Consider the following 27731-nt stretch of genomic DNA (forward strand, 5'->3'; position numbering starts at 1 on the left):
CGTTAAATTTTGATACACAAAGGTTTGTTGTATGTAACTTTGTAAACACGCCATTTAAACGATGTTCGTGTATCGTTCTCGCGTGGGAGAAGCAGGGGGAGGGAATCTTGGGTGGCGATATAAATAAAATGTTTCTTCAAAGATTTTAGTAAGCACAAAGCAAATGATTTGTATTTGTTATTGAAAGTATAAATGAAAGGTTAAAAATGAGTAAATGATATCTACTAATGTTTTCTAAAAATCACAACTGGTTTTACATGTAAGAAAATTAGTTATAGATGCGAAAACAAAGAGATCGTTTTTGACAAAAGTATTGTTTGTCAGGAAGTGGAGAAAAAAAAATTCAATGGGTAATTTAACAATATAGAAGCATAACTAATAGCTATTGCTGCATTCCGTCCATTGCCTACTAAGTTCCCCAATCTACGGTCCTTTCAAAGTGAAACGCAGCAATGCATACATTATTGCTTGAGGCAGAAATAAACGCCGCGGTGGTACTCTTCTTGTCGACTTCTCTGCAAATGACATAGATAATATCTATCCACCATTTATTTTATTAAGTGTAATTTTCGTATCGTTTGCATTACAGTGGATAATAATTAAAAAACTTTACTTATTAAAGGGAAATTATAACTTATTTACAGATTAATTTGCATTTTTTTCTTATTGACAAATTACATCGAAAACTGTTTATCCTTGGGATTTCAGTATCTATTTACTCGTTACAGAGCAGATGACCAGTGAAACAATACCTTTACAATATCTAATATATAAAATTCTCGTGTCACAGTTTTCGTTCCCGTACTCCTTCGAAACGGCTTGACCGATTCTCATGAAATTTTGTGAGCATATTCAGTAGGTCTGAGAATCGGCCAACATCTATTTTTCATATTTTTTTTAACTGCGCGCGGACGGAGTCGCGGTCGACAGCTAGTTACATATAATATTATTATACATGTTTTGGCTAATAGTCATTGTTGAACTGGAGGCTTTCTGTACTTTACCAGACTGTTTGGTGGCCGAGCGCCAATTGCACGATATGCGAACTTCCATAGGAACGACTTATTTCAAGGTTTCCTGAAGCGGAACCTCGTTTATTGTTGCTATGGTTACGTTACCGAATCGAAATGCAACTTGGCTCTAAGGCTGCTTCACCTTCGCCTGAAGATTTACTTAATTTTATTATTTTTTAATCTATTTCCCTTTCCTTGGATGATCGATAATTAGGGATAAGATCAAATCACTGTTAAATTTATCAATTGTCGTTCAGTTAGAAAGTCAATCTGAGAAGATTGACTTTACGACTTACTGAACGACAATTGCCCATTAGACCACAGAGAAATATACCTACAAATACTAATGTTTATAGTTTAGTTTTATAGTTACTAAACGACAGACTTGTCTCGTACATACATCGCCATTGTTTTTAAGGATTTAATTTTTATGGAGCTTCCTACATACTTAGTTAGATCTCCACTTGTTTCCGTCATCGTCGGTCACAAGGCCAAGGTGAAGTTATGTTTGAAAAATGCATCGTATGACGTGTATGTGTGTGATGTGTGCATTAATACTCAACCAATACTTTGTGGATTCAAGATTTGTACGACATAACGACAATTGTCACTTGTGATATGTGACCCCCAAGAAGTGAGCATAGATTTTTTTTCACATATTTTCTCCTATCCGTCATATTAAGATACAGTTTCATAATTAAAATCATTAACAGTGATTAATGTAAATAACTCTTATAATATGTGATAGAACTGGTTTTAACGTGTATGAAACATGTCCTATCAGAAATGAGCAAATTGATTTACGCAGTATTCACCCTTCACAGTCTCATTACAAGGCTCAGGCAGGTACGGAGGCAGCGAGACGAAATGAACAAGGTGTCTTTTATGCCGTTGATTTAACTAAAATCGACCAAAGAATGTGCTTGGTAAAGTGTACATCAATATATTAATACATGAAGCGAAAACTTGTACCCATTTTTAAGGAAATTGAACTTATGAACGTGAAATTTGATACAAAACTAAAGTGGAGAAGAAATTATATTTAAGGAGCTATTTTTATTCCAAAAAAATGGTCGAACTTAAACCAATGGTCAACCACTAATAAATCTAAAGTACAGTTAATCTGATGTACAGAGTACCATTGATGTGGAGTAAATTAATATTACATTTATTAAGATCGATGTCCTAAACGAATTACCAGTATCTTTTTGTTTTAGTCGAGAAGAATCGAATCTTAAATTTCTATGCAATTAAAAAGGTAGATTATTCATAAGTGTTGGATCTATTGCGCAACATTTAATATTCACGTGGGCGACAGACTGGGGCAGGGTTATTTTATGTCATCTACCTATATATCTATAGGATGGATGGATGTTTGTTTGAAGGTATCTCCGTAGCGGCTCAGCGGATCTTGATGAAATTTGGTACAGATGTAGAACATAGTCTGGAAGAACACATAAGCTTTATTACGTTTTTTTTTAATTCCGCGCGGACAGAGTCGCGGACGACAGCTAGTATTCTATATTTCCTTTAACAGTGGTAGACTCCAGAAGCAACAACATCTGTTGCACGAAGGATCCGGCTCGCCTGGTGCAATACCACAACCACACAGAAGACTGGCGTGAAGTTTAAGTAATTCCGCGTTTCGTCTGATGAGTCTACGTACCGGGGGCCTTACTTTAGTCCTCTTTTCCTTCTCACCCTTTTTTACAAAACGAGTATGGGACGGGGAAGGGGGTTTGATGGAGGACGGGACGCATAGGAAGGGGAAATATTCACTTTCTATGCGTCTCCTCCTTCATCGATGAAAGGTAGGCAACGCATCTGCGATTGCGGATGTTCGTGAGCAGCGGTCGCTTCGCCATTTCAGCGAATTAAGGTGACCGCTGCTCTCTTGTCACCTTATAATATAAAAAATAATTACTGTTAGTAAAAAAATATGTACTTTGTAAATTATGCATGCAACAAGCATTATAAATCTATAGAGTTAATGATTATTATTTTTTTATCCATATAGGTTTAACTAGTTTTTTATTAAAAAAAAAAAACAATAAACCTTCTTCGTCTGTATACCTTTTAACCCTTTATACACTCGGGGAATAATACGAACAAAATGTTACCTCAGTACCAGTAACAGTACAGCTATAACTATTGCAGGTCCCAATGGAATCAATCTTACCTTAATATTAAAATTGCGATAACTTGGATGGATAGATTGTTGGATGGATGTTAGAAGGAATCTTTAAAACGAATCAACGAATCTCACTGAAATTCAGCTTAGACGTAAAACATAGTCTGGAAGATCACATAAGCATAAGTTACTAATTTTTCTTTTTTTAATTTTGCGCGGACGGAGTCGCGTGCAACAGCTAGTATACATGTATAGATATCCGGAAAATCGAAACAACGAAAACAAAAGATAATACTTTTTAAGGATTTGTTAAAACAACAAATAGTTTTAATTCTTATAAATATTGAGTTTCGCTTTAAACATAATCTGCTTCTATTATGCAGATAAACTATCGTAAATAGGTCGTTTGTCGCTGCGAACTAAGCTTAGAATTTTAGCGCAAATTTATACCGTGGCATCATAATGTAAAGTTAATTTAAAGAAAACCTTTACCAAGCCACGATAATACATTTAGTAGTATGTAGTATTAGTTTTCCTGAATTCTAAATATTGGCGTAGCAAGCTTTGGTAACTCAATCTATAAATAGACGCTAGTTATAATGTATAGATAATTGCAGTACCATAAAACTAAGCTGACTTTTATTGAGGCTAAAACTCCACTCTGTCTATTGTTCATTATCTATTTCTAACCACTCACAAGTTTAAATAGCAGAAAATATCTATATGCATCAATTTGGCATATGCAAAAGAAGATAATGAAATAATCAATGAAATTCTTTTGGTCTAACCATGTCCTCACTTCCTCTAATTGACGAACGAATTCCTTGAGTTGACGGCTACTTCCAAGTGATTGAATTAGGTTGAATACTTTCGTTTTTTTGTGAATGACTAGTTACGTTATGCCTTGAAGAAGTATTTACAGTTTAACCAGACAGGTAGTAGGGTGCAGAAGGCGCTTAGTCGTTTAATTAATATCAAGGACTCTCTTAGCTCCTAAGCTCTTCTTAGGAGCTATACTTTTCGTGGCTCGAGTTAAACTCCCAACGAACCAACCCGACAGACCGCCAGGTACCGTCCATACTATGAACGTACGGTTCTCGCGAAATTTTTTGCCGCGCACGACCGATTTGTGGAATGGTCCGTCCACTACGACTTAGGGTCCTTCAAGAAGCTAGCATATATTTTTCTTAAAAGCTGGCAACTCATCTGTATTTACTCTGATATTGCGGATGTCCATGGGCGTCGATGATCACCTTGGTGTTCCCACCGCTCGTTTGACCCCTACTCTTGTAAAAAAACCTTTTATATTTTTATATTTTTAATGTTTACTGTACCACAGGCAGATATGGAAGGATGGCTAAAACATCGTACAAAGAATATCGTAATAAGAGTATGTGGAAGTATTTGTTTCCACATTTCCACAGAAGTGGTTTAATTTGCGGCGAAAAAATAGGGCATCAGTTTTGACACTGTATTGTGTATTGTTCAACGTATTACGTATCTGTGCTTGTAAAATAAAAAATAAACCAGTGTTAATAAAAAAAAAATTATGAAAATTATGCGATTTATATCTTTTAATGCCAAATGATATATTCCTTTTTTATTAAGTAAATTCTTCGAAAACATAACGTTTTGACTTTTGACGTAACTTTCAGTCTCAGTCTGTCAGTGTAGTTGTCAAACCTGTTGCATTGATTTTCGGTGCTAAATGTACTGTTTATCTATATTTTAAAATTATTTTATTGATTTTCCTATGGAAGTTGTCATTGAAGGATAATAAATGAAATTTTGTCTTCGGTTATAAATAATAATAAATAGCGTAAAAAAAAAATAGTTTCAGAATGGATGAAGTATTGCAAAAATTCAATTCTGTTCTTGCTTATGATGATCTCGTTCAAATTGATCCTAGATCTGCTGATCGTGAAACCTTATACAAGAATTGGGGTAAATTTGGTAATCAAGAAGAGAGGCGAAAGGAGATTTTGAATTTACAGAAAGGGTAAAAAAAACTATTTATTGTTAAAAAACATACAGTGGTTTTCACTACATCTTATCTAAAAAATAATTGAATGATTTTTTTAAGCTTGCCTACTAGAGAATCAGTGGTCATCTACATTTATTATAATTATTTTATAAATTATCAATCATCATCATGGATTGTTTTTGGAAAGTTCTGATCATAGAAGATTAATGTTTATTGTACTTGTGTGTCAGAAAGTCTTTTTTTTATAACTTTAACTATCTCTTACAGGAGTAGAAATGATAGCCTTGATAAATTTAGAGGGTTATTTGATCGTTCAAAGAATATTGTTGGTAATCCAGCTCATAGAAATGAAAAGGTAATAAAACATAACTTATTTGTTGTAAATTTTTATTAAGAAACATTTATGAATTGGTACTATGATAAACAACAATTAAATTAAAACTAATTGGTGCTGTCTCCGATCTAACTACATGTGAATGTACCCTTTTTGGTTTATTTTATAATCAAAGATTAGATAAGATTGATGACTGACTGAAATACTCAAGAAATTTGGTATTAATGGCAACCAAATATGAGATTATACATAGATGAATGAATGTAGAACAAAGAAGAGAGGTGTGTCAGGACCGCAACAAATGGAGGTCGGCGTTCTCTGCCTACCCCTCTCGGTTACGGGTCACACCCGCTATATTGTTATTGCTTACAGTCAAAATCAAGTTACTTCGCTTATACAAATTATAATCTTTATGGTAGAATATCATCTCATTAAATTGATAATGTCTTCCATACAGTTTCAGCAGTAGTGAGGATGAATTTACAGTTATGTAAAATTTAAAAAATTCTATTGAACTTTTCCAGGCTGCCTATAGACCAAATATATATGTAGCTGGTTTCAATAAAGCCCCACCAACCTATAAGAATGTTCTTATGATGTCAGAATGGTTAGTTGAGAAGCCAGAAGATTTCAATGAGAATTGGTATGTAGTACCGTGCCCTAAAGGTGTCAGAGTACTAGTTGTGTCAGATAGAGTAAGTAAATATATTTTATTCATAACTAGTATAGTATTTGCTCTGAATATGTCTATATTTATATAAAATTCTATTATAATATTATAATATTCTATTTTATATATATTTCTATAAAATTAATATTGTAGTATCAGAGGTAGCTTAGGTATGCGTAAATAACATGGCTGCTTTTTCTGCAGCATCTTCATTAGCTTGTTTGCTTTTGTTGGGTTTGTTTTATATGACAAACAATTATAAATTTTTTGATTTAAATTTACTTCATTTGTGTTACTTAAAGATAGAATTAATTAAAAAACTTGTGTTATTTTTTCCAGGGTATAACAAAACTTTATGGCAAACATGGTCAATTTATAAAAGAAGTACGTACAGCTTTGCCAGGAGGCAATCCCGGTGAATATCTCCTTAGAAGTGGAAATTTCTCTGTATTGGATGCATTTTATTTAGAAAAAAATAATACATTGTATGTGTTAGACCTTCTTGCATGGAATAGTCAGCCAATGACTAATGGAGAGGTAAAAAGAAGTTACAATACTAGAGTTTATATTAGGATTTAAAATAATAAATTAATGAATAATTATGATTCATAAATGGTGTTAGATTTTGCAATTTTCAAATCTTTTTTTTTTATTATGATTTTCTATGGATTTGTTTTAAAATTTTAGGCTCAATTTAGACAGTTTTGGTTGCAAACTCACCTACAAGAAATTGAAGGGTTACACACAATATCGAAGAAAAACAAAATTATAATTCAACTGTTACCTACTGTGTCATGTGACAAAGACTCCTTTAATGCGTAAGTATTCTTGCCAAGAGATTTACGGAAAATGACAATTTGTGTCACTTAACATTTTCAGTTCAATAGAATTAGTGGCATGGAACTTGTTAATATTTCAAATTTAATACGATTTTATTATAACAGGTTTATGATGAAGTATCCACATTTTGAATCTAACTATCCTCTATTGGATGGCTTACTGTTTTATCACAAATTGGCTAACTACAGCGCTGGACAAACTCCGCTTGTCGGCTGGCTCTATCCTTACATGGTGAGGGAAGTATTGGGATCTGGTAAGTGTTAAAGTATACATTAATGCTTTAAAATAATTTGATTGGGGAGAGGGGGGGGGAATCCAGGAATTGTGGGAAAGTTATAAGGATGACATTGCCAATGAAATGGACGTTTTTACCTGCATGTTTGGATTGCATTAAAGTTTGTCTAGAATTCTGAAACCGAAACTGTTACCAAATTATCAGATTTGATAATCAATGTTAAAGAAAATAACATCATTGTAAATGACCAATTGTATTGTTACAAATTTAAATTAATTTGACTGTAATTATTTTCTGTTATGTGACCAATACAGGTATTTAGTTAGTAAATCATTACCTTATAAAATTTAGTGATGATATCTAAGTACTTTATTTATTGCTGGTTATCGCCTGTGACTCCGTCCGTTCAGAATATAAAAAAAACGTATAAGTAACCTATGTGTTCTTATAGACTGTTGTACATATGTGCCAAATTTTATCGAGATTCATTGAACCGTTCCGGAGATACCTTCCAACAAACATAAACTTTCGCATTTATATATTAAAGTAAGATTTATTGTTAATTTGATTTTCAGATATAATAGTGAATGCTATATATGAGACACAAAGACCGTTAAATTATATAAATCAAGCAACTTTCATACGAGAATTTACATCCCATTCCAAGAAAAAACGCAGGACCCGAAAGACATCTACTAGTTCTATGGAAACTGAAACTGCTTCTGTTAAAGAGGTATTTTAAATATAACATTTTATTCGTAATCTCCAAATATCGGAGTGAAAACAACCTCTTATTAAAAGTAAATAAAAAATAATAAAATTACATAAATCTTTCTTTTTCTCCCAAACCGTAAAAAAACTGATTACAAAGAGTCTTTACTACGCTCATATTTATGTCATACAGTCGGTTTGTTTTTGTTTTTTTTTTCGTTTTTTTTAAATATATAAATTGCTACTCGTATTTGTGAATCTATCAATGATTAATTATTTTCGAGATGCCGTCACCAACGGCCATATATTTACCGATTGGTGAGCAATGGCAAATGAGCTCGATTACAACCAGTGGCTCCAGGTTTTTGTTCGAGGTGAGAGGTTCGAGAGCATGATATATGTGTTTAGATGTCAATTATATTTAAAGGGCCACATAGTTCCTTTGTGTCATGATTTTAAAAATTCTCGGCAAGATAACGCGTGGCTTTTGTGAATAACTTTTTACTCGTATTGTAATTGGCACAAAGAAATTAGAATTATTTATTTATTGTTATGGTAATACTGGCGTTCAAGAAGAAGAATGCAATTTTTTTTTTATTATTTGGAACGTGGCTTTGCGAAAGATTTTTGTTACAAGCGGTTTTTATTTTGCTTCAGTTATTTTTGGTTATATGCAATTATTTTCAATTGTGCAAAATTAATGATAATTATAAATGTCGATTGCAATTGCATGATTGGTATTGTATTAATTGTTTAGTTTTTAAAAACTGAACTTTTTATTTATGTCTTTATATGAGATTTAATCATGGCCACTTACAATAGCGGTCGCCCACGACCGAAGCGATTCGTTAGCGAAGAATTAAAAAAAATAGCTTATAATATTCCCGAATAGATCAGTTACCTTCCCGCCAAATTCCCGTCAGTATCGGCCCAGCCGTTTCGAAGATTACACGGAGTAAACGCAGACTTGCTGACAGACATATAAAAAAAACTAAATTTGTTTTTTCTTTATAAGTAACTCAAATACATTATATTCGTAAAATATGTTTTTTTTTTCTCGATGTTTCATACAGACACTGCAATTTTATTAATTGTATAGATTTCTTCAGGGATTTTAGTGTCACTGAGTATGTTGCGTTTTTTTATCATGTTACGGAAAATTCATTTAGTATGTGGATAATATACAGGATGTTACTTGAACGATGTATCAAAAGTTTTATTGGTGTTGAGGACCTCTGTATCTATTTCCCTATCGATTGAAATTATGTTCAGCTATTTTCAATTGATCTAAAGTTATTTTATTTTTTTTTGTGAAAAAAATTGGTTCCATGTAATTAAGTGATAAATAGTCGATGTTGTATTTTTAATTTATATTTTTTGCTCTTGATATTTACCAGATGCATAGCTTTCCTCAAGTTATTTATATCTCTAAATGTTTTATGTTGTCGCAATAGTTAAAAATTGCTTCTTTAAATAAATTACTAGTCGAATACAAGTCAATTTGTACATTTCAGATAGAAGGAGTGAAACCAAAGACGACGCACGAGCAACCCCGGAACCGATTTCACTAGAAGTCAGTGGTAATAGAATAATTGTAAACATATTTACTAATTATATGTAATGTGTTTGTCATATGTATTTATTACATATCTGTGAAGAAATTCAAAGATGTGTAAGATAACCTATCCGCACTTAGCCAGCACGGTTGACTATGGCCTAGTCACGCCTAACAAAGGATAGGCTTGTCAGCTCCAGACAGAGGAAACCCTCGGCGGAGACATTATGAGCTGAGGACGAGACAATTTGTATTTAAACATATGCATTGCATTATTATTGCATTTTTAATGTTTAGTTTAAATATGGAAAACAGGAAATTATAAGTTAAGTTTGCTCTTATACCTATTGAAATAGATACTTACCAATATATAATTACATAGTAGATCTAATTATATGACTTGTATATGACATTCAATAAATTTAAACAACTATCATTGTCTATGGTACTGGCATAACTTTTTTAAGTGTAAATAAAATGACCAATTTTTATGAAATTTGAAAAAGTATCTACTTGATTAGTTTTACTAAATGGTAAAATTCAACCAGACATTATATACATAAAATGTATGTTTAGTAGTAGTAATATTGATGTGAGTAATTTTATTTATTATTTAATAGGGCTGTAATATTAATTTAAATTTTTGACAAAACGCTTTCGGATGATTTGTCTATTGTTTGTGATCTCGCCATTTTGGTTAATATTAATGACCAACTATACGTAGTTTATCACTAATTTTATAAATACACTATTTTTAGTGATGTTTTGTTATGAATACGTCTATTGATTATGTTTATCTTGTTAATATGTTTCCAAATTTAAAGGTATTCAGACGTAATGTGTAAATTTAAGAGTTAGAAAGTTTTTTGTAACAAGCTATCTCATGATAGCTTGTAAATAAACGACGTTATATTTAAGTACATTCAGCGATATGTGCTCTTAATGTAATTTTGTATGTGATGCTTGTGTGGAATAAATGCTGATTATGTGTACGACTTGTTATTATTACCTGTAGTTATATAAAAAAATCATTTTTTTTTTAGATGAATATAAGAAAAATAGAAAGATTATTAGAATGAAGGTTTCTTTCTCAATTGATAAAGTTGACTTTAAAAATAAGTGTCATAAAATGTTGACGGTTTAAAGCTTAGTAAACATCTCCTATTTTTTTTTACCATTTTCCTGTAGCGGATGTAAAAAAAACAATATTTGAAAAAAAAAACACGTTTTTGTATAAATGGAAACCCTCTGCTAGACAACATAGTCTCATACTAAGAGCTATATTTTGGTTCTGTATGTAAATTCACGTTATTGGTTTCTTCCATTCCAAACACAACAACATTTCATTTATATTTTAACGACCGAGTATTGGAATCTGTGATCTCTTGCCATAAAAAATGTCGTCACATCTTCGGAGATTGATTTTAACCGTTGAAGTTATCTACCTACAGGAAATAGTTTACTAGTATCTAAAATGTGAAATTAAAAATATTATGACACAATTGTAAATATTTTAGGCATCAGACGGTTTAATACCCGTAATTAATTTAAGCTTGGAAGATTTCCTTTCACTTATAGTCGGCAAACAGTCGTTAAGATTTTATTGGATCTATACATATTGCTAAATTAGTATTTTTTTCATCTCAAAGTCTGTATTAATAGCCAACTTAGTTATTAATGACTATAACTCAATATATGCGAAGAGACGACCTCGCTTCCTCAAGGTTAGAAATGTTATACTGAAAGTCTTGGCAGGAATTTTCAGAAGTCATTTTGAAAGGTGTTTTTGTCAGAATCATCGCGCTTGGCAGACAAGATGGTGATTGTAACGTGACGTTAAATACTAAAAAATTAAAAATGGAATTTTTATTGACAAAAAGAATTTACAGTTTAGATTTGATGATATAGCTTAACAAAGGTTACTTATTTTTAAAATTTCTGTTTCCTATTACCGTCACACTAGGCTCAACCTGTGTCTTAAGGATTAAATACGGTAAAGATGAGTCATCAGATTGTTTAGCTTAACCGATAAAACTAAGGGATGCTTCTTTTAAACCTCAATTTAGACTTACTGTAGTTTTCTGCATTGCTTTTGAAGTATTTTTCACTACAAGAACAAAAATACGTCTACATGGGACTGTTGATATTAATTTATGTGATTGCATTACCTTTAATATGCAAAGCTTTTGTGGGATAGAGCGGCTCACAAAATGTTTATTCAATGATATGAAATAATATTCATAAAATGCATTCAGTTCCACATAGGTATAATGGTGGTTCGTACATATATAGTTGGTTTCTGAGACCCAAATCCCTGTATAAAATGTATTGTTATCTCTGTTTTGTAAAAGATAATGAGAGGGATGACGATATATTTTCTACACGGATTTGGGTCTCGGAAACCGACGATACGTCAGATACCTGTGTACATAATATAAATCCTCGGATGCGAGAACATGTTGTCTCCGCATTAGCATAAACTCTGAAATTAAGCCAAATTATTTCGTCTACAGTATTATGCGGTGAAAATAATAATTTGCATATAAATAAAGTTTTTAATAAGCTTGTTATTTTAGGTTGTTTCACGTCGTACTTTTGTCATTACACCAAACATTCTTGTTTTACGATTCTCCATGGTAATACATTATTAACGTTAATTGTATTCATAACTAGTTTTTGAGTTTATTCGTTACATACAAAAATGCAAATCTTTTTATAATATTAATATTAGTGTAGATGCGTACGAAGTTTTTAGTTTACCATTGAATATATATACATACTAGTTTCAATTAGAACTATTAGGCCCTACTCTAATACTTCTAGAAGGTCAAAATAGTAATATTGTGATTAGAAAGACAGTTTATAGACTTAAAATTACTGATGCTAACAAAGTTTAATACCAGTGCACTTAGTTGAACTTGGATATCCATAAGAGGAAATGAAAACAGCAAAGATTACGGTATTGGAGATCCCAGAAAAATTAGGTGAAAGGTAAACAATGTCATGGACCGATTAAAGTTAGCTGAAACATTTTCTTGTCACGTAATTTTTATTCCTAATATTCTATTTCGACTTAGACCTAACACGTTCGCTGTTCAGTTGTGATGCAATAAATCGAGAATATTTTACATATTCAGATTAAACGGGGTATTTTACCCTCATCATTTTTGATGTGAAGTATAATTTTAGCGTATAAACATTTTATATTTTAAGATTGAATAATTTTTAAATGCGTTAAGTAAACAATTTGTCTCATTTAAACATCCCTCACACAAGTTAAAAAAATAAATCATGTGATTGGCAAAAATTACAGAATATTCCTGCTGTGATAATCGCGGTGTGCTTTAATATATATAAATTTGAACAATTAATTCAATTTAATTGAAACATATCGATAACTAGTTTAGATATTGGAGCGAATTAACCAAAGGTATCTAATAATATACAATGTTAAATTCCACTAGCATTCTCGTATCTAAAATATTCTACGTAGAGAATGTTATTTAGCAGTTGTTCAGAACAGCTGGCCATGTTCCACCACAAGCGCTTCCTAAACATTCTCTCTGCTATTGCTTCAAAACTCTTTGATTTAAGCCGAATTACGTAGCACATATACAGTAATACTGATATTTTGTTACTATAATTAAGCTATTTTTTAGGTTCGTATGAGATGTATATTAAAAGATAAATAAAAACATAAAAAAATGATATTGATGGAAAACTGTCGTAATTAATGTAATTGGCGAAATTTGATTAATTTGACCATTTTTGTCTCAATTTTTCCACAAACTCCTTATTTAGTTTTTTCGGTTATATGTTCATAAAGATATACTAAGACTTTGAAGGATATAAAAGTGCGTATCACGTAATAAACGAGGATTAGTAAACTTTTATTGATCTTAAAAATAAAAAGGTTTTATTGATTCACTCCGGTTATAGCTACAGTGAAATATATCTGCTGATAAATCTGCTATGCTCTTTGCGAAATAAACCCACATGTTTTACTTTTTAATCCTTAAACGAAATCATTAAAAGGAGATATTTATACCGGGATAAATTTTTACAAGCCTTAGCTATCCACCAAAATTGTAGGAATAAATATCTGATGAAGTTAATTATTACAAAAAATACGTTGGTTATTATTACAAAGATGACATATACACACTCGTGACCACACAATCAAGTAAATGTTATCGTGGGAATTATCCTATGAATTTTTCTTTGTTATAATGTACAGAGACTGTAATTTTCTCTAACACTGGCCATTATGCTTTCGAAAACAGTAATTGGATGAGTTTTTGCTGCAAAATTTTTACCGCGGACTTTAAATTGGCTTATTTGTTTTCCTTTCAAACTGCCCGAGTTTATCGTTACCTTTTACGTGAATAAATTGCTTAAAAAATTAAAACACTGAAAGTCTCGGACAAAAAATAAAACTTTTGCTTTAAAAAGTCTGTTGTTTGAAAAACCGTCTGTATTTAGTAGTTATAAAATAAAGATTCGACATTCGTGTACAGTTATATATAAGGCGCAGGTTAGGCCAGATATAGATACATATACACATCACTGGGCCGGAGCTCCTAAATACTGGCTTCTTCCTTTTGACCGCGTACAACGATGTCGACTCGAATCGTCAACTACCGGGGTCTTACCGAGAGGCTTGACTCACTGGCTCTATGAAAAGGTGTTAGTTTCCTCACATTTTTTCCGTCTTTAACACGGGGAGTGTTCTGAAGAATTGTTTGCACCATCTCTGCCACAATCTCACTCGTATCGACATAGCGCCAATTTTCATCGTTACCACCTCGATGGTTGGCATTCCACAATGACGATGTTTTCGCGTAACTTCTTACCTCCCACAGCTGCGGATCTTCACGAAAAGAGCTTACAACACCCCTAAGCTTAACCGCATTTGCGGTTCGGCGATCTGCTGCTAGTTTGGCTTCTTCTATAAAACAATTAATAATACTTCGAAGCATAAAGTTTGTTGTAGACTTTGTTTTAATAATACTTTTTTCACCACCAAATGATCATAAAAAATCACTATTGCAAAAATGTACTGAAGAATTTTAACAACAACAGTAATCTTATTAAGTATAGTAAATCGGAATTGACTAATTTTTAATTTTGACAGTCCTATTATTAGGAGTAGGTTTTCTACTTATTATAACCCTGCATTCTTAGGAGCTGACAACGACGTGTATGAATCCACAATGGTCATCTATTTGTTTAAGGCCAACCACCTGCTTTATATAGCGACAACATTCACTCTTCATTAGGTACAAAATTACAAGGAGCATCGACGTCATTTGCATTTACAAGCAGGATTAAATTACAGAGGCACTGGTGACGCACTCCCAATTTGGGCTTTGGGTACATTGACTTTCAATTTATGCTAACTGTGACTGCTTAAACTGACATTGACTAATGTAAGTCACAATTACAATTTGAACTTTACTTGAAAATCTTTTCTTACTTTTTTATTTAACATGCCATTATTAAGTGCATGTAATTCATGACTGAGACAAAGCATTGTATTACTATATTGCCAAATGGTAATTTAACCTGAGACCTCTTTTTATTTATTTAATTTCGCGTACCTTATTTTATGCTAATTGGGTTTTACACCTAATTTTGAATTTAAAATATATGGGAAACCCAAATGTTTAAATCATTAACATCAACTAATATAGAAAACGGCTAAAAAAACTTACGTATTTTTGTCCGGTATCGGCACCGCTTAGTTTCAATAAAACATCATTAGAAAATATAAGAATGTTAATATACTTTACTATATAATTTTTTAAATCACATTATGTTACAAAAATTTAATAATTAAACAGTTTGGAATAATCTCGTTCATTAATGTTTTCTGTTATAAACTCCAAAGTATCTGTGACTCTTCGGAAGTATCTCTTAAATTACTACGTTTTCTTCCTGTCATAATACTTATGAAATCCTTATAAATAAATATGAAATACCTCACGCGAGTTCCGTGTTTCAATGACCTACTTTCGCAGTCAATAAACAAACGATTTTATGAAATAAACATTAATACGAAGCAAATGAAGGAATGCTCTTGTCTGTTGCTGGCATTTATGTTTTCGACTTGTATGTTTACAAAAGATTTGATGGAATTTGTACGTTCTTTATGTTATTTTAAACCGAAATGAGAAATGGAAGCTTTTTATAAGCTTCTTCCTACCTACCTTACAAATATTTTCTTAACACGTTAGTAATTTTAATAGGTTGTTTATTAGCGATATAGCAGTCTTCTCAACTTCTCGTCAAAGTCCCGTCAAAATTGGTTTAGGCGTTTCGGAGATGATGAGAATAATAACAAATATATGAAGTTCTACGTGTATTATATTGACATTGAGAAGTGAAACTGGGACAAAGTCAAACTATAATACACTGTTATAGCTTAAGTTGGGACTGCAACAAAGTTTAATACGTCTTGATACTTATTTTCTGAGGTTCTCACCACACAAGAGAGCTTGGAGCAATAAATCTCACTTCCGTGCAGTTGTGTTTGTCAGCACTAATAACTACCGAGCTTTATAACATCGAGAACAAAAATGTCATTTCATTTTAAAACATAATTTTTTTATATATGTCGTGTTTTGCACAAGGTTATTAACAATAAAACCTTAATAATATTTATGTATTAAAACTTTTGATTCGTTTATATTATTTCCTATATAATTTAATAAAAAAGTACCTCCTCTCAATGCGTGCGGTTTCTTAAATAACTGACTTTTGTATCGGGGCCTTAATCTAAATGTATAGCGAGAGCTTCATAAGGTGCTGGGAGAAGCTTTTCGTCATTTGCCCATTTACCGATACGACTATTAGAATCCACACACGTAGTCCACACACGGCACATAATGGTAACTTTGTGAGCTAAGTCTAAGTATTTAAGCAATTTTCAGACTCAGCTTTCACGGGATTCTCTTCCATAGTGACATCGACTAACATAACATATTTATGGTATCATTGCTAATAAAAAACAACAGGCTATTGTTAATTTAATTGTTTAAACAAGTTAAATATTAGAGGAGTTAAAACTACTAGACTTTTTGTACCATATAGTGTAATGTATATCAATAGTTAAATATACTTACTTAATTATACATAGACATAATGCATCTGAATACGTACGTTCGGTACAGATTAGAAACCATTACCTATATTGCATCAACGCAAGCCATATTCAAAGGAATGGTCCGTAATAGCTTTCAATTGACGTTCTGATTAAATTTCAATTACACCGTTCATGCAATGGGGCCCAAGCTGGCGTACAACTGCTATGTTTGTACACTATTACAGGTCTATAACTATATTTATTCTAGATACTATTCTATGTTTTATACGTAATGTAATAGAAAAATATACTATCTCATATCTTCTGTTTGAAGATATATTTTTCAGATATGCAATAGGCTTATAAAAACAAAAGTGTTTTTGTGATGCCGCATTGCTACAGAACGCTCAAGAGTTGGCAGACGATCCCAGCTATATGTATTAAACAATCAACTTGTTCTTCTGACAAAATTTATAGTTCCCAAGCGACACGTCAGTTTCCGACGCTATAATCGTTTTCATCTCAAACCTAAACTGAAAATGTTATTTATTTTTGTTGTTCCTCTTAAATGTGGTTATACATTTTTGATATCAAACATACTCGTATAACCACGCCCTCGCAGTAAATTGACATCCCTCGAAGTTCTTAAGTGTATATATACCATTCCTTACTTTACACTAGGAGCTGCTTACTACGTTATACTCATTATCAATTATAATTACAACCATCATCATCATCATCTCCCTAGTCTTAACAACTTTACTCTATTTACTTGGTTTCGACGACCGGCCGCCTATCTATCGGCAACCCTACTAGGAAGAGAAATTAAAATTATAGAGAAATTTAAGTTCATAAAGAGAAATATAAATCCATATTAGTTGTATCTATTTTCAAAATTTTACACGCTTGAATTAAATTTTGGAACTATTTTTTGATGTATTTTGAAGATTTAAAATGCTTAATTTTAAAAACCGACTTTTTTCCTCGATATTACATACAGACACTCTAATGTTTTTAATATGTGTAGATGACAATTTTCCTGCTTTTCAGGCTAAGTACTCTTACCGCGTATGGTTTAGGTAAATAAAAGTAATGCAGAGCAGGACAGTAAACAAGGCGAAGCAATTTCCTCGCGGGAAAAATAGCCAATTCCCCAGGCAATATCGTAAACTGCCACATAAAATTTCAACTATACTTCAAGCCCTAATTGTATAATTATCATAGCAATAACATAATTCTTTTTTTATATTTATTTTTACTGAACGTAATACGCAAAATTTTTCACGGTTATTGTATACTTACATTTGCATGTAAATTGAATTTAAAGATTGTTTATATGATGTGTACATTCACGGGCATTATTTTCAATATACTTAAGCCGTAACAGTGGAAATTATCAGCGATTAATTTTATTAGCCGACTTCAAAAAAAGGAGGTTATCAATTCGACTGTATTTTTTTTTTATGTGTGTTACCGCGACGCTCCGCCCCTGGTGGTCCGATTTTGATAAAAATTATTAATCGAAAGGAAGTGCTTACAGATGGGTCCTATTTTTTTGTTTTTTTTAAATAACTAGAAGTAGTAGATTTTGGATTTAGCTTCAAAATGTTTTGCGAAAATTAGGTACATTTTTGCTTTCAGTGCTTACGTAGGCTAAACTATAGGACCTACATAAAAAATGATGTACGGAAGAATTGTAGCTCTTTAAATGTGCTAAATAAAAGTCTGCGATAGCATATATCTATCTTTTATAGTTTTCTCACAATAACGTAAATCTTGTTAACCACTGATACTAATTGTGTGACAATTTAGTTAAGGAAGCTCCTTAGTGTAGATTAGGTGAGAATAAGCTATATCAAGGTACCGCTTAATTAACATCTGAGTGTACGACGGTAAGAACAGAATTTAATTCATAGCCTCAATCATATATGTATATGTAAATTCTCTTTCAAAATACACACAAGCGTAAAATCGTCAAATTGAACTGAAAATAAATTATTTGAACAATAAATGAAATCAATCCTTACTTTTTAAAAGTTAATATTGGGTTTTAATATTGGATTTTCTGATTCAATTTCATCTCAAATAGTTACAGAAATAAGATCAATTGCTTGTATCGAAATGGGACTTCACAAATTGTATTTTGTCTACTTCGTTGAAAATAGGAGAGTAGAAAAACTATTCTGTCTGCTGTGTTGACGTATATCCAGTACGAATAAGTTTTTCTCTCATTGTTATTTTGGAGATGAAAAAACTTACTTTGAAAAATGTGTTTTCTGAAACTTTAAATATTCTTTTTATCATAACTTAAATGGTACCCGTTTCAGGAACACTCACTCAATTTTGGATTTGTTTCATATTTTTTTATAATTTGAATCTCTTAAAAGTATATTTGTATGGTGATTGAGAAAATATAGGCAAGTGCTCTCATTTACATTTGTTAAATTATATTCAAATAAGCATTGCATGTTGAAAAACGACATTTTGAATGTGAATCTTCATATGTGTATGGCACAAAAATTCTTCACGAATGAGGTTAATGAAACTTAAACACGAACATTAAAAGCTTCCCGTATATCTAATATACCCAAGAATACACATACATATGTTGGTATATTCAGTTAAAGTCGAATCAATTTAAATCAAGTCTTATTTGTGATTATTAGTTGATTGATATACGTTTACCTCACTAATCATAGGTTTCTGAGACAGAAATCCTCGTTTCAAACTAATTTTGTACTGTCAAAAATAGTGACAGGAAAGGCGTTATGTTTTGTACAGAGATTTTGGTTTCAGATAAGAACGGTGAGATTCACTTTATTTACACTAGACAGTCGTTTAGTGTCGACTTATTCTACTAAGAGATAACTTAACGACACTGAGTGCGACACTTAATCCAGTATAATAAATACAGGATGTCTTTACACAAAAGCTTATTTATTTGTATAAATTACAAAGACTTGGTATGATTTTACTGAATCTTTTTCTACTAAGTTAAGAAAACCTAAGGTAAGAAATACCTTTAAAGTCACTGTAAATAAAATGCCGCCTAATTTCCTCTGCGCAGCCAACGGTGCCAGTCAATTAGCGTGAAGCAATTGAAAAAAATAAAATTGATTTAAAAGAACAGATTTTATCTCAACACCTACCTTTCTGAGTTGCTACTGTATTTCAGTGCTAAATCAATCTTTATTGCTGTTTCCTTTTACTCCCAACAGTCTGATGATAATGTTAATTAGTACCGTTGTCAACTTTTTTAGCCGACTTCAAAAATAAGGAGGTTATTTTATATCAAAAGGTGATAAACGAGCAACTAGTGTTAATAACTAATAACAGTAATATTGTGTTCTTTTTTATTCTAGTTGTATTTCTATTAGGTAATGATTGTCTTGATCTTAGATTAAACTCGGTTACGAAACTAAAAAAAAGAACAACTTACTAAAAAGTAAAGTCTCATTTATTAGTTATTCGAACAGTTATTAATTAAATGTTTTAACGGCATCGAGTTCGGCGGCGACTTTTTTCAAAGCAATTAAAAGTCTGTCACAAGCAAAAGCCGGTATCTTGAATTTAAAAACAATTTTTTTTTACTGTTGTAATGTTCTAATTTTTTATTACAAACTTGAAATTTTACATTTACTTTGTAGGCATCCAATGATTTTTATAGGCGTCGAATGGGCCAATCGGTGAAATACCTTGACCATACAGAAGACAGGCGTGAAGTGGAAGTAAAACACGCGGGCATATTATAGGTTACTCTTTCTTCTGCGCTGACGAAGTCGCGGTCAACCACTAGATGTAAATAAGAAGATTATTATATAAAACTCTTTGGATTCTATTTTTGAACCAATGTAAGCGTGAACCTTTCGAATATAAATTTTATTTAGGTCGAAAAGGGTAAGGTCGTATCGTATGGTAGTAACAAAAAGTCTATGAGAGTTGCAATCGTAAACGAAAATTGGCGAACGTTGAAGCAATTTCTCAATATTCGAGTACGTGATACTTCTGTTATTTAAATTTTAAAAGTATATTTAAAATATCAAAGTAATAACATTTTAGAAATTAAATTAAAAAGCGTAATTCCTTTTTATAATCTCACGATAGTCAGTGAGACTAAAAGTAAGGTTAATTTTTTTTAGAAAAAAATATATATTTTTCCTACGATATGATATAATTATTTATAATTTCGTAAGATCCTTATTGTAAATAATTAAGCTTCTTTAGAACATACGTTTCACGCTTACAAAATTTATTCCGTAAGCCCCGAAAAATATATTCATTGAAAGTTGGTATAAGGTAGGAATCAGAAAACCGTTTTCATTTACTCGCTTCGAGAACGGCCTTAGTTCTGTAATAGCTTTTACGATATCGTTACAAATACGTGACGGTCTTTTCGTGTAATTCTGTTCCATTTAAAGGGGAATTAACGTTATTTTCTCGATTCGTGAAAGCACGCTGTATATAATGTGATTTATAACAAAGTTTTGAGATATTTTGGTGAAATATTATAGTTACAGTAATTTGTTTTGCATAATAACCTAACCTTAATTTTTAATAGAGGAAATAGCGCCATCTATTGGCTGCGTTTCAAAAGAAATATTTTTTTTTAATTTTAACAAAATAAACTGAAATGTAATTTTATGTGTAACACTTTCTTATGTTAGAATATACTCGAAAACATAAAAAATGATTAAACAACGTAAAAAAGTTTTTTTAAGTGGGGTTCGAATTCGATTTTCACTAAAACAACATCACCCGATTGTCAGTCGGGTATTTAATACGCTACTAATTAGTAAAACCGTGTAAAATTCTTTTTTTTAGTTTAATTCATTTACTCAAATGTTTACCTTAAATAATGAATAGCAATTTGCAATAAGATAACAAATAGATTGATTATTTTTAAGAACTTTGCCTGAATTTTATTTCAATCCTAACCGAATAAATAAATGCCACAGCTTTACGGGTGCACAATTTGAAATCGTTTAGTTAAGCTTCCACGATGAATACGACATAAAAATCTCAATGATCGTAAAACGAACTTTCCATCTTTAAATTACTGTTAGGTTTCAATTTAACGAGACGAGATTGAAAGTGAATTAAATGAAGTATTTTAAAGAGTGCAATGTCTTTGCACTTTTATATTTTGAATATACTAAACAACAGTGTATATCTGCGTTGTAATAAATTGTTTATTAGTAGAAGTTAGAAGCGCCATTACATGGGGTAATTAAACTGTATTTCTAATTTTAGCAATATGCTAGATGTTACATATAGTGGATATTTAGCCTTGATCAAAACTATTAATCGTTCGCGAAAATGTTACAAATTATTCACAGCTGTTTTTCGTGGTTTAATTCATTAAAATTTACACGTTTAAAAGTAAAGAAAAAATAAACTTTTTTCAGTCCGATTTTCAGTCCGACGATTTAAGTTATATTTATTTTGTCGGTGGTTTCAAGTAAATCCGTTTTAATTCTATCTTAAATCCTTATATCGCTGTTTAACCAGGAACCCGTACTTGAGCTTTTAATTGAATTAAGCACAAAATTCGTACTTTCCTTCCCATGTATAATTTCTCAATGATTTGTATATGTATAGCACTTCTGCTGTCTTGTTGTCTTATTACTATATTGAAGCCGATTTAAACAGTTGTATATTTTGAATATTAATTAATTTAAATATTTAAAGCTTTCTATAGTAAATTGTAATTTGAAGAGGCCAAAGACACTAAATAAATTAAGACAGATAATAAAAATAAATTGTTATTTGAAATGTCGCATAGTTACGAAGACTTCCTGTATACTTAGGCGAGTTTGTTTGCGTATGAGAATATGTATTTTGTTGACTTACCTGTCAAACTGTTTACATTATTTGTATATATGTAGTACAGGAGTTTGTTGTTGAAGTTAAAAGGAAAAATCACATGTTATTACTTTTTCCATAATTTATTTACGTTGTTACTCGAACTTGCAATGGAATTAAAACGTTTATGGTGGCTCCACATAAGTGCTGTGGAGATCCGCCAACAGATGTCAACGTGAATGTGGGGTTCGCGTGCAATCATATTCGTTCACGCCTTGTTTTCCGATCAAAATCGGTTTTTTGTCCCGCGTCAAAGGGTTCGCGCCCCTTTCGCACGGTGTTCATGGGTGTCATTTAAGGCCTCGTGCCAGTCTATTTATTAAATTTAGTATAAAAATTAATATATCATCCTCCATATTGATAATGTGGAGCCGCAATTATATTCGATTTTCTACTAAATTAATATTTACTAAATAAAAAAAATGGATAGTTTGAAGGAGAAAAAATATCTGGGTTCTTCAAATTCCAGTTATCATGAAAAAGTATTTTTAATTTATTCAGTAATATAGTTGTTCGTAAATGTCGAAGTGCCGGCTGGGAATTGCTAGCATTTTACTGCGCAAGTGCTGTTGAATTGCTATAAAAGAGGACCCGATGGCTATAAGAAGTTATTTAAAGTGACTTTTACGATCTTCTTGCCAATCCAGGACTACTTGAACACTATGATATAAATGTCATGGTGTAATTTGTAACTGAAAACTATTGTTTTTTTATTATACTTTCACAAAAAAAAAAAACTTGAAAATACAAGTCAAATGAATGAAAAGGGTTACTAAATTTTTATTGATTTTTAATTATACTCCATTGTCAATGATTCTTTAAAAAATAAATTGCTTTTGATTTTTTAGTAAAAAAGATCAGCCAGACATGTTGTGCAGTTACCTAAGAAATTTAATCAAATAAAATAATTCCAACTATTTTTCTATTTTCATTTGCAGTTAAGATAAAGTTCAGACTACGAAAAAGCTCTAATTCAATTCCTTATCAAAAATAGTTTAAGAAATGAGTTTAATCGCTTGTGTGAGAATGGGACTTAATAATTTGATTTGTCTTTCATCTTCTTTGTTGGAAATCGAAAATCTCTGCAGTTTTAGATTAGATGCCCCGAAATTATTTCTATGAAGTTTAAAATCAATCGTGTAATAAAACATCGTAGAATATCTCAGTTTTTATACTTCATAATATTTTTTCATTTAATTTAAGTTATTCTATGATAAACCTTGATTTGGTTTGTTTGTTTTTTTTTCATATATTTGTTATGTAGTTAACTAAACCCTATTACTAATGGTAAGTCTACTTTTCTAGGTCAATCGCCACATATATGAACAAGAATTTAGGTATTAAATGAAACATTATTTGTGATGGAAAATAAGTTTTAAATAAAACTAATTAATTATTTCTTTCGCAGTTAGTATTTTTTTTTAATGGTTATATTTTTATGTATTCAAAATTAAAACCTTGGTTCACTGCATAAATTCCCGGACAAGACAATGCCATTAGCATAATCCTTGCCAGCGATATCCAAAAGCTCGAGTTTCATCTAACTTTAGAGGTTTTTTAGATTTTAGCGAGTTTACAATCGGCGCATTTTTTTTGTAAATATTTTGTAAGTAACAAAAATATGTTGTTAGTTAGATTTAGCTTTTAATAAAAAATGGCATCACCAAAGTCTACGTTTATTAAGTATTCGTCTTTCTTACGAAATTTAGTCATTGTACACTAAATCGTATCTTACTAATATGTATTACAAAAATGCGAATGTTTTTTTTATTCCGCGCGGACGAAGTCGCGGAGGACAGCTATTTTTTTATAAATCAACAATGATTTTATTTATTAATTAATCATTATCATTAATCATCGAAAATATAAATATGACGCAGTGTTGCTTACGTCAATGAATTCTTAGACGTTTTTATTAAGAAAAAGCAACATAAACGACTCACATTGCTTTATTGTCCGAGGGCCATTCGTTCGCTGTAAAACCAGCCCATTGCCTACAGAATGTTTATTAAAATAAATATTACGATCGCATTATGAAAATCTTTTGAATTTTATAACTTTACAAACCGAGAGTATGCACTGACTAAAACATTTACGTAAAACATCTTCTCTTTGAAGAAACTGAGACTACAATATATTTATTGTGAATGTTTCCCACAGTGTAAACTCAAGCTCCGCTAACGTGTCTTTTAAGTTTAATCCTGTAACTTTATATTAATTTAATCTTTAAAAATGAAATAGTTCGATAATATTTATAGATTTAACTTTAAATCGTTCAATAACTTGGTACCAATTACGCTTAAATATTTTAAAACCTCGTTGATATGAAATAAACTGTACTGAAATATAGGTTAAGAGTACGTATACATTTCAAACCGCATTTAGTGTAATGATATAAGGATATTTGCAAACTTTAAGTGATGATTTGGTTATGCTATTGTAAATTTTAGAATATAATACTTTAAACTGTTTTTAATAGCGTTCAAAGAATTGTTCAAAACGTTAATCGGATAAGTTTTCTTTAGTGTTCCGGACAGATATTCAACTTATTGCACTAAAATACACCCTGCAAAGTTTAAAACTGCTAATAACTTGCTTTTCAGTAAAGGCAAAATTATTATTAAATAACACTAAAGTAATTTTTTTTTAATACCTACTGAGAGATGAACTTTTTAATCTCTCTTTTTAACTAACATTTTTTAATTATTTATTTGAATTTCGAATGTTACAAAAATTGCAGCCAAATTCTTACAAAAATTCATTTGCACAAAAATAAAGGGTTAGTAAAATAAAACATTTACGAACTTAATTAAATTAAATTTTATTTTAAAAGCAAAAAGTAGTGCTCTTGACCCTTTCGAGTCTGAATTTCATTTAGGTTTAGAAGGGTAAAATGGTATAGTTGTAGCAAACAAGTTGAGGGACTTGTAATAAAGGAAAATTGGCGAGCGTTGGGTCAATTGCCAAATAATCGAGCACGTGTTTTACTTTTGACGTTCCATAAGTTCTCTCTACCTTTTACAAATAGGCGGAAATATTTTTACATTTATAAAGAGAAACCGAAGAAAGCATGGCTAGATTTAGTGACAGAGATTTTTTCTCTAAATGTCAATGCATAGACAAATAAATTTTACATTTTGCTAGTAATATTCGCTTGACTGGACTATTCAAACTTTCCAATACTTAACGTACTGTCATGTGCACTCAACCGAATATAATAAAAGAAGACAATAAATTTTAAAAAGATTATTCTAAATGTTAATGCAATATTTATTGTAATGATTTCTCAGAGAACCTTTTTATCTACATTTATTTTTTGTAAAGACTAGAATCGTAAAATTATTTTTTGCTTGGTAAACCTTAAAGTTTGAACAACTTAAAGTAATTAGAATTATAAAATACAATCGACTAAAATATACTATTTCTATTTGATTTGAATTATTTTCGGTAGGAAAAATGAGATGTGACATATTTTCTAGTAACTTTATAAGTAAAAAGTGCTAATTTTCTATGTCCATCACCGAAACTATTGTAAAGGCAGCACAACTAAACCTACATAAGTGTTAATATAGAAACATATGTATTTATTCCGTTACACTTAACCTGGATGAGACAGGTCACCAAACATCGCATCGTTTTGTACACGAATGTGTGCAGGTCGTTTCTATTTGTTTTCTGAACGTAACCCTGTTTGTAAGCGATGTTAGTACTCGCTTGAATTAGACCGAGGGAACAATCTAATAAAAGTTGACGAATGTAAACGCAAATCAATCGAAGATGGAATATAAGTAGAGAGTATGTCGTAACATAAGAAAATTTACGAAGTAAACATTAGAAGAATTTATTATTTTAAATAGTTTATCTTAAACGCTTACTAATATTTAGTTATTGTAGCTAATTTTTGTGGGGAGAATTTAGTGTTTAACTGGATTTGTAATGTTCCACATATTTTTCTTCCGTAAGGAATTCTTGGCGAAATTAAATCCAGCCCTCGCTCGTAAGTCTCGCAGCAATTACAGTAATGTTGTACGGGAGCAGTCCGCCTTTACAACTTGTATCTAAGCTGACTAGACTTCGATATAAAAATTGCAAAGATAATTGCAATGAGTTTCATTTTGTAACTTTATTTCTCATATTTAAACTAGTATGATACTATTCGAAAAGTTTCGTTATTTTTTGATTTCTTTAGTTAACAAAGTGGGAAAGATTATTCTGTTAGACGTTAGAACTTTATTAGTAGCATTTAAAAATAATTTTGTAACTCCGATCATTTTAGATATTTTTCTTGTTAATAGTGAACGTTAAGTGATTTCAATTGCCTTTCAACTTTGGTACATTAAAATCTCATTTAAACACAATCAGTGAATTTCGAAGCCAGAACTTTTTATATCTTCCACGTTATCATGCAAATTAGCAAATTTATTTTTAAATTTCTTCAAGACTATATAGTTGAATAATTTACAGTAAAATATGTTTTGCTTTGTTTTCCGATGCAATTCTTCTTCCATCATTCCACTAGACATAAAAATATGTTTGAAGATGCTCGAAATCGAGGGAATTTTTTTTTATCTCGACCTTTCATGTTTTTCATTTGATTTATGGTGAGACTATCACATTTTATGGCCCGATTGCCGCGTCCAAAAATGTCCTAAATCATGAATTCTGATAGGGGTTGAAAAGGGATAGATATTCACTTTGTGACTCTAAAATATTTCTTCAACATTACAAAATGTTAGGGTACTTTCTTGTACATAGATTTTTAAACTTCATTACAACATTTATCATCTTTAATTCACACTAACTTCAGAAATCAGAATGAAAAAACAAAACTATTTCTGTTTTTCAAAACCTTTTCACGTCGATCTAATACGAGACGACGGAGGACCTCATTCTGCGGAAGGTATTGGTGTTTATTTATAAAAACATTGTATTAATAACTCAAGCTTGTTGTTTGTTATGTTTTAAGCAGAATTACGAGAACCAAATCTAATTGACCTTGTGTTTGGTTGCAGTGGTACCTATTTCAGTTTAAAAAAAAACAAACGTATTTAGTGACATAAAAGTTATCATTTCGTCAAGCTTGCCCAAAGAGTGCGGAATAAAAATCCAAATGATCGTAAAATGAAGCTTCTATTAAGCTTTTTTAAAAGACTGCGAGCTTTCAATTTAACGAGACCAGATTCAAACTGAATTTAAACGAATAATAATATTATATGCAGCGCTTTCGTTCTTCAGTATTCAATTTGATTAAAGTAAGCTGACAATAAATTTAAAAGCGTTTTTCTATGTAAATATATTTATTTATAACTAGT

The 27731-nt window shown here is 31.1% G+C and overlaps 1 protein-coding gene across 1 annotated transcript; it reads left to right on the plus strand.

Moving 5' to 3' along the window:
• Positions 1–4914: 4914 nt before the first annotated feature.
• On the plus strand, positions 4915–9808 carry LOC106708954 (snurportin-1). Its single transcript, XM_045683627.1, has 8 exons — positions 4915–5143; positions 5396–5483; positions 5987–6157; positions 6472–6669; positions 6820–6950; positions 7077–7225; positions 7783–7940; positions 9433–9808. The coding sequence occupies exons 1-8, from the start codon at positions 4986–4988 to the stop codon at positions 9487–9489; spliced, it is 1110 nt and encodes a 369-aa protein (XP_045539583.1). The 5' UTR covers positions 4915–4985; the 3' UTR covers positions 9490–9808.
• Positions 9809–27731: the final 17923 nt, after the last annotated feature.

This window comes from Papilio machaon, chromosome 2 (assembly GCF_912999745.1).
Source record: "Papilio machaon chromosome 2, ilPapMach1.1, whole genome shotgun sequence".
Taxonomy (NCBI): domain Eukaryota; kingdom Metazoa; phylum Arthropoda; class Insecta; order Lepidoptera; family Papilionidae; genus Papilio; species Papilio machaon.

Bases quoted from the DNA above. Each gene is read 5' to 3' on its own strand.
- LOC106708954 (XM_045683627.1), top strand. From the start codon at position 4,986: ATGGATGAAGTATTGCAAAAATTCAATTCTGTTCTTGCTTATGATGAT. The intron at 5,144-5,395 runs GTAAAAAAAACT...TATCTCTTACAG, and splicing joins ATTTTGAATTTACAGAAAGG to GAGTAGAAATGATAGCCTTG. The intron at 6,670-6,819 runs GTAAAAAGAAGT...TTAAAATTTTAG, and splicing joins AGCCAATGACTAATGGAGAG to GCTCAATTTAGACAGTTTTG.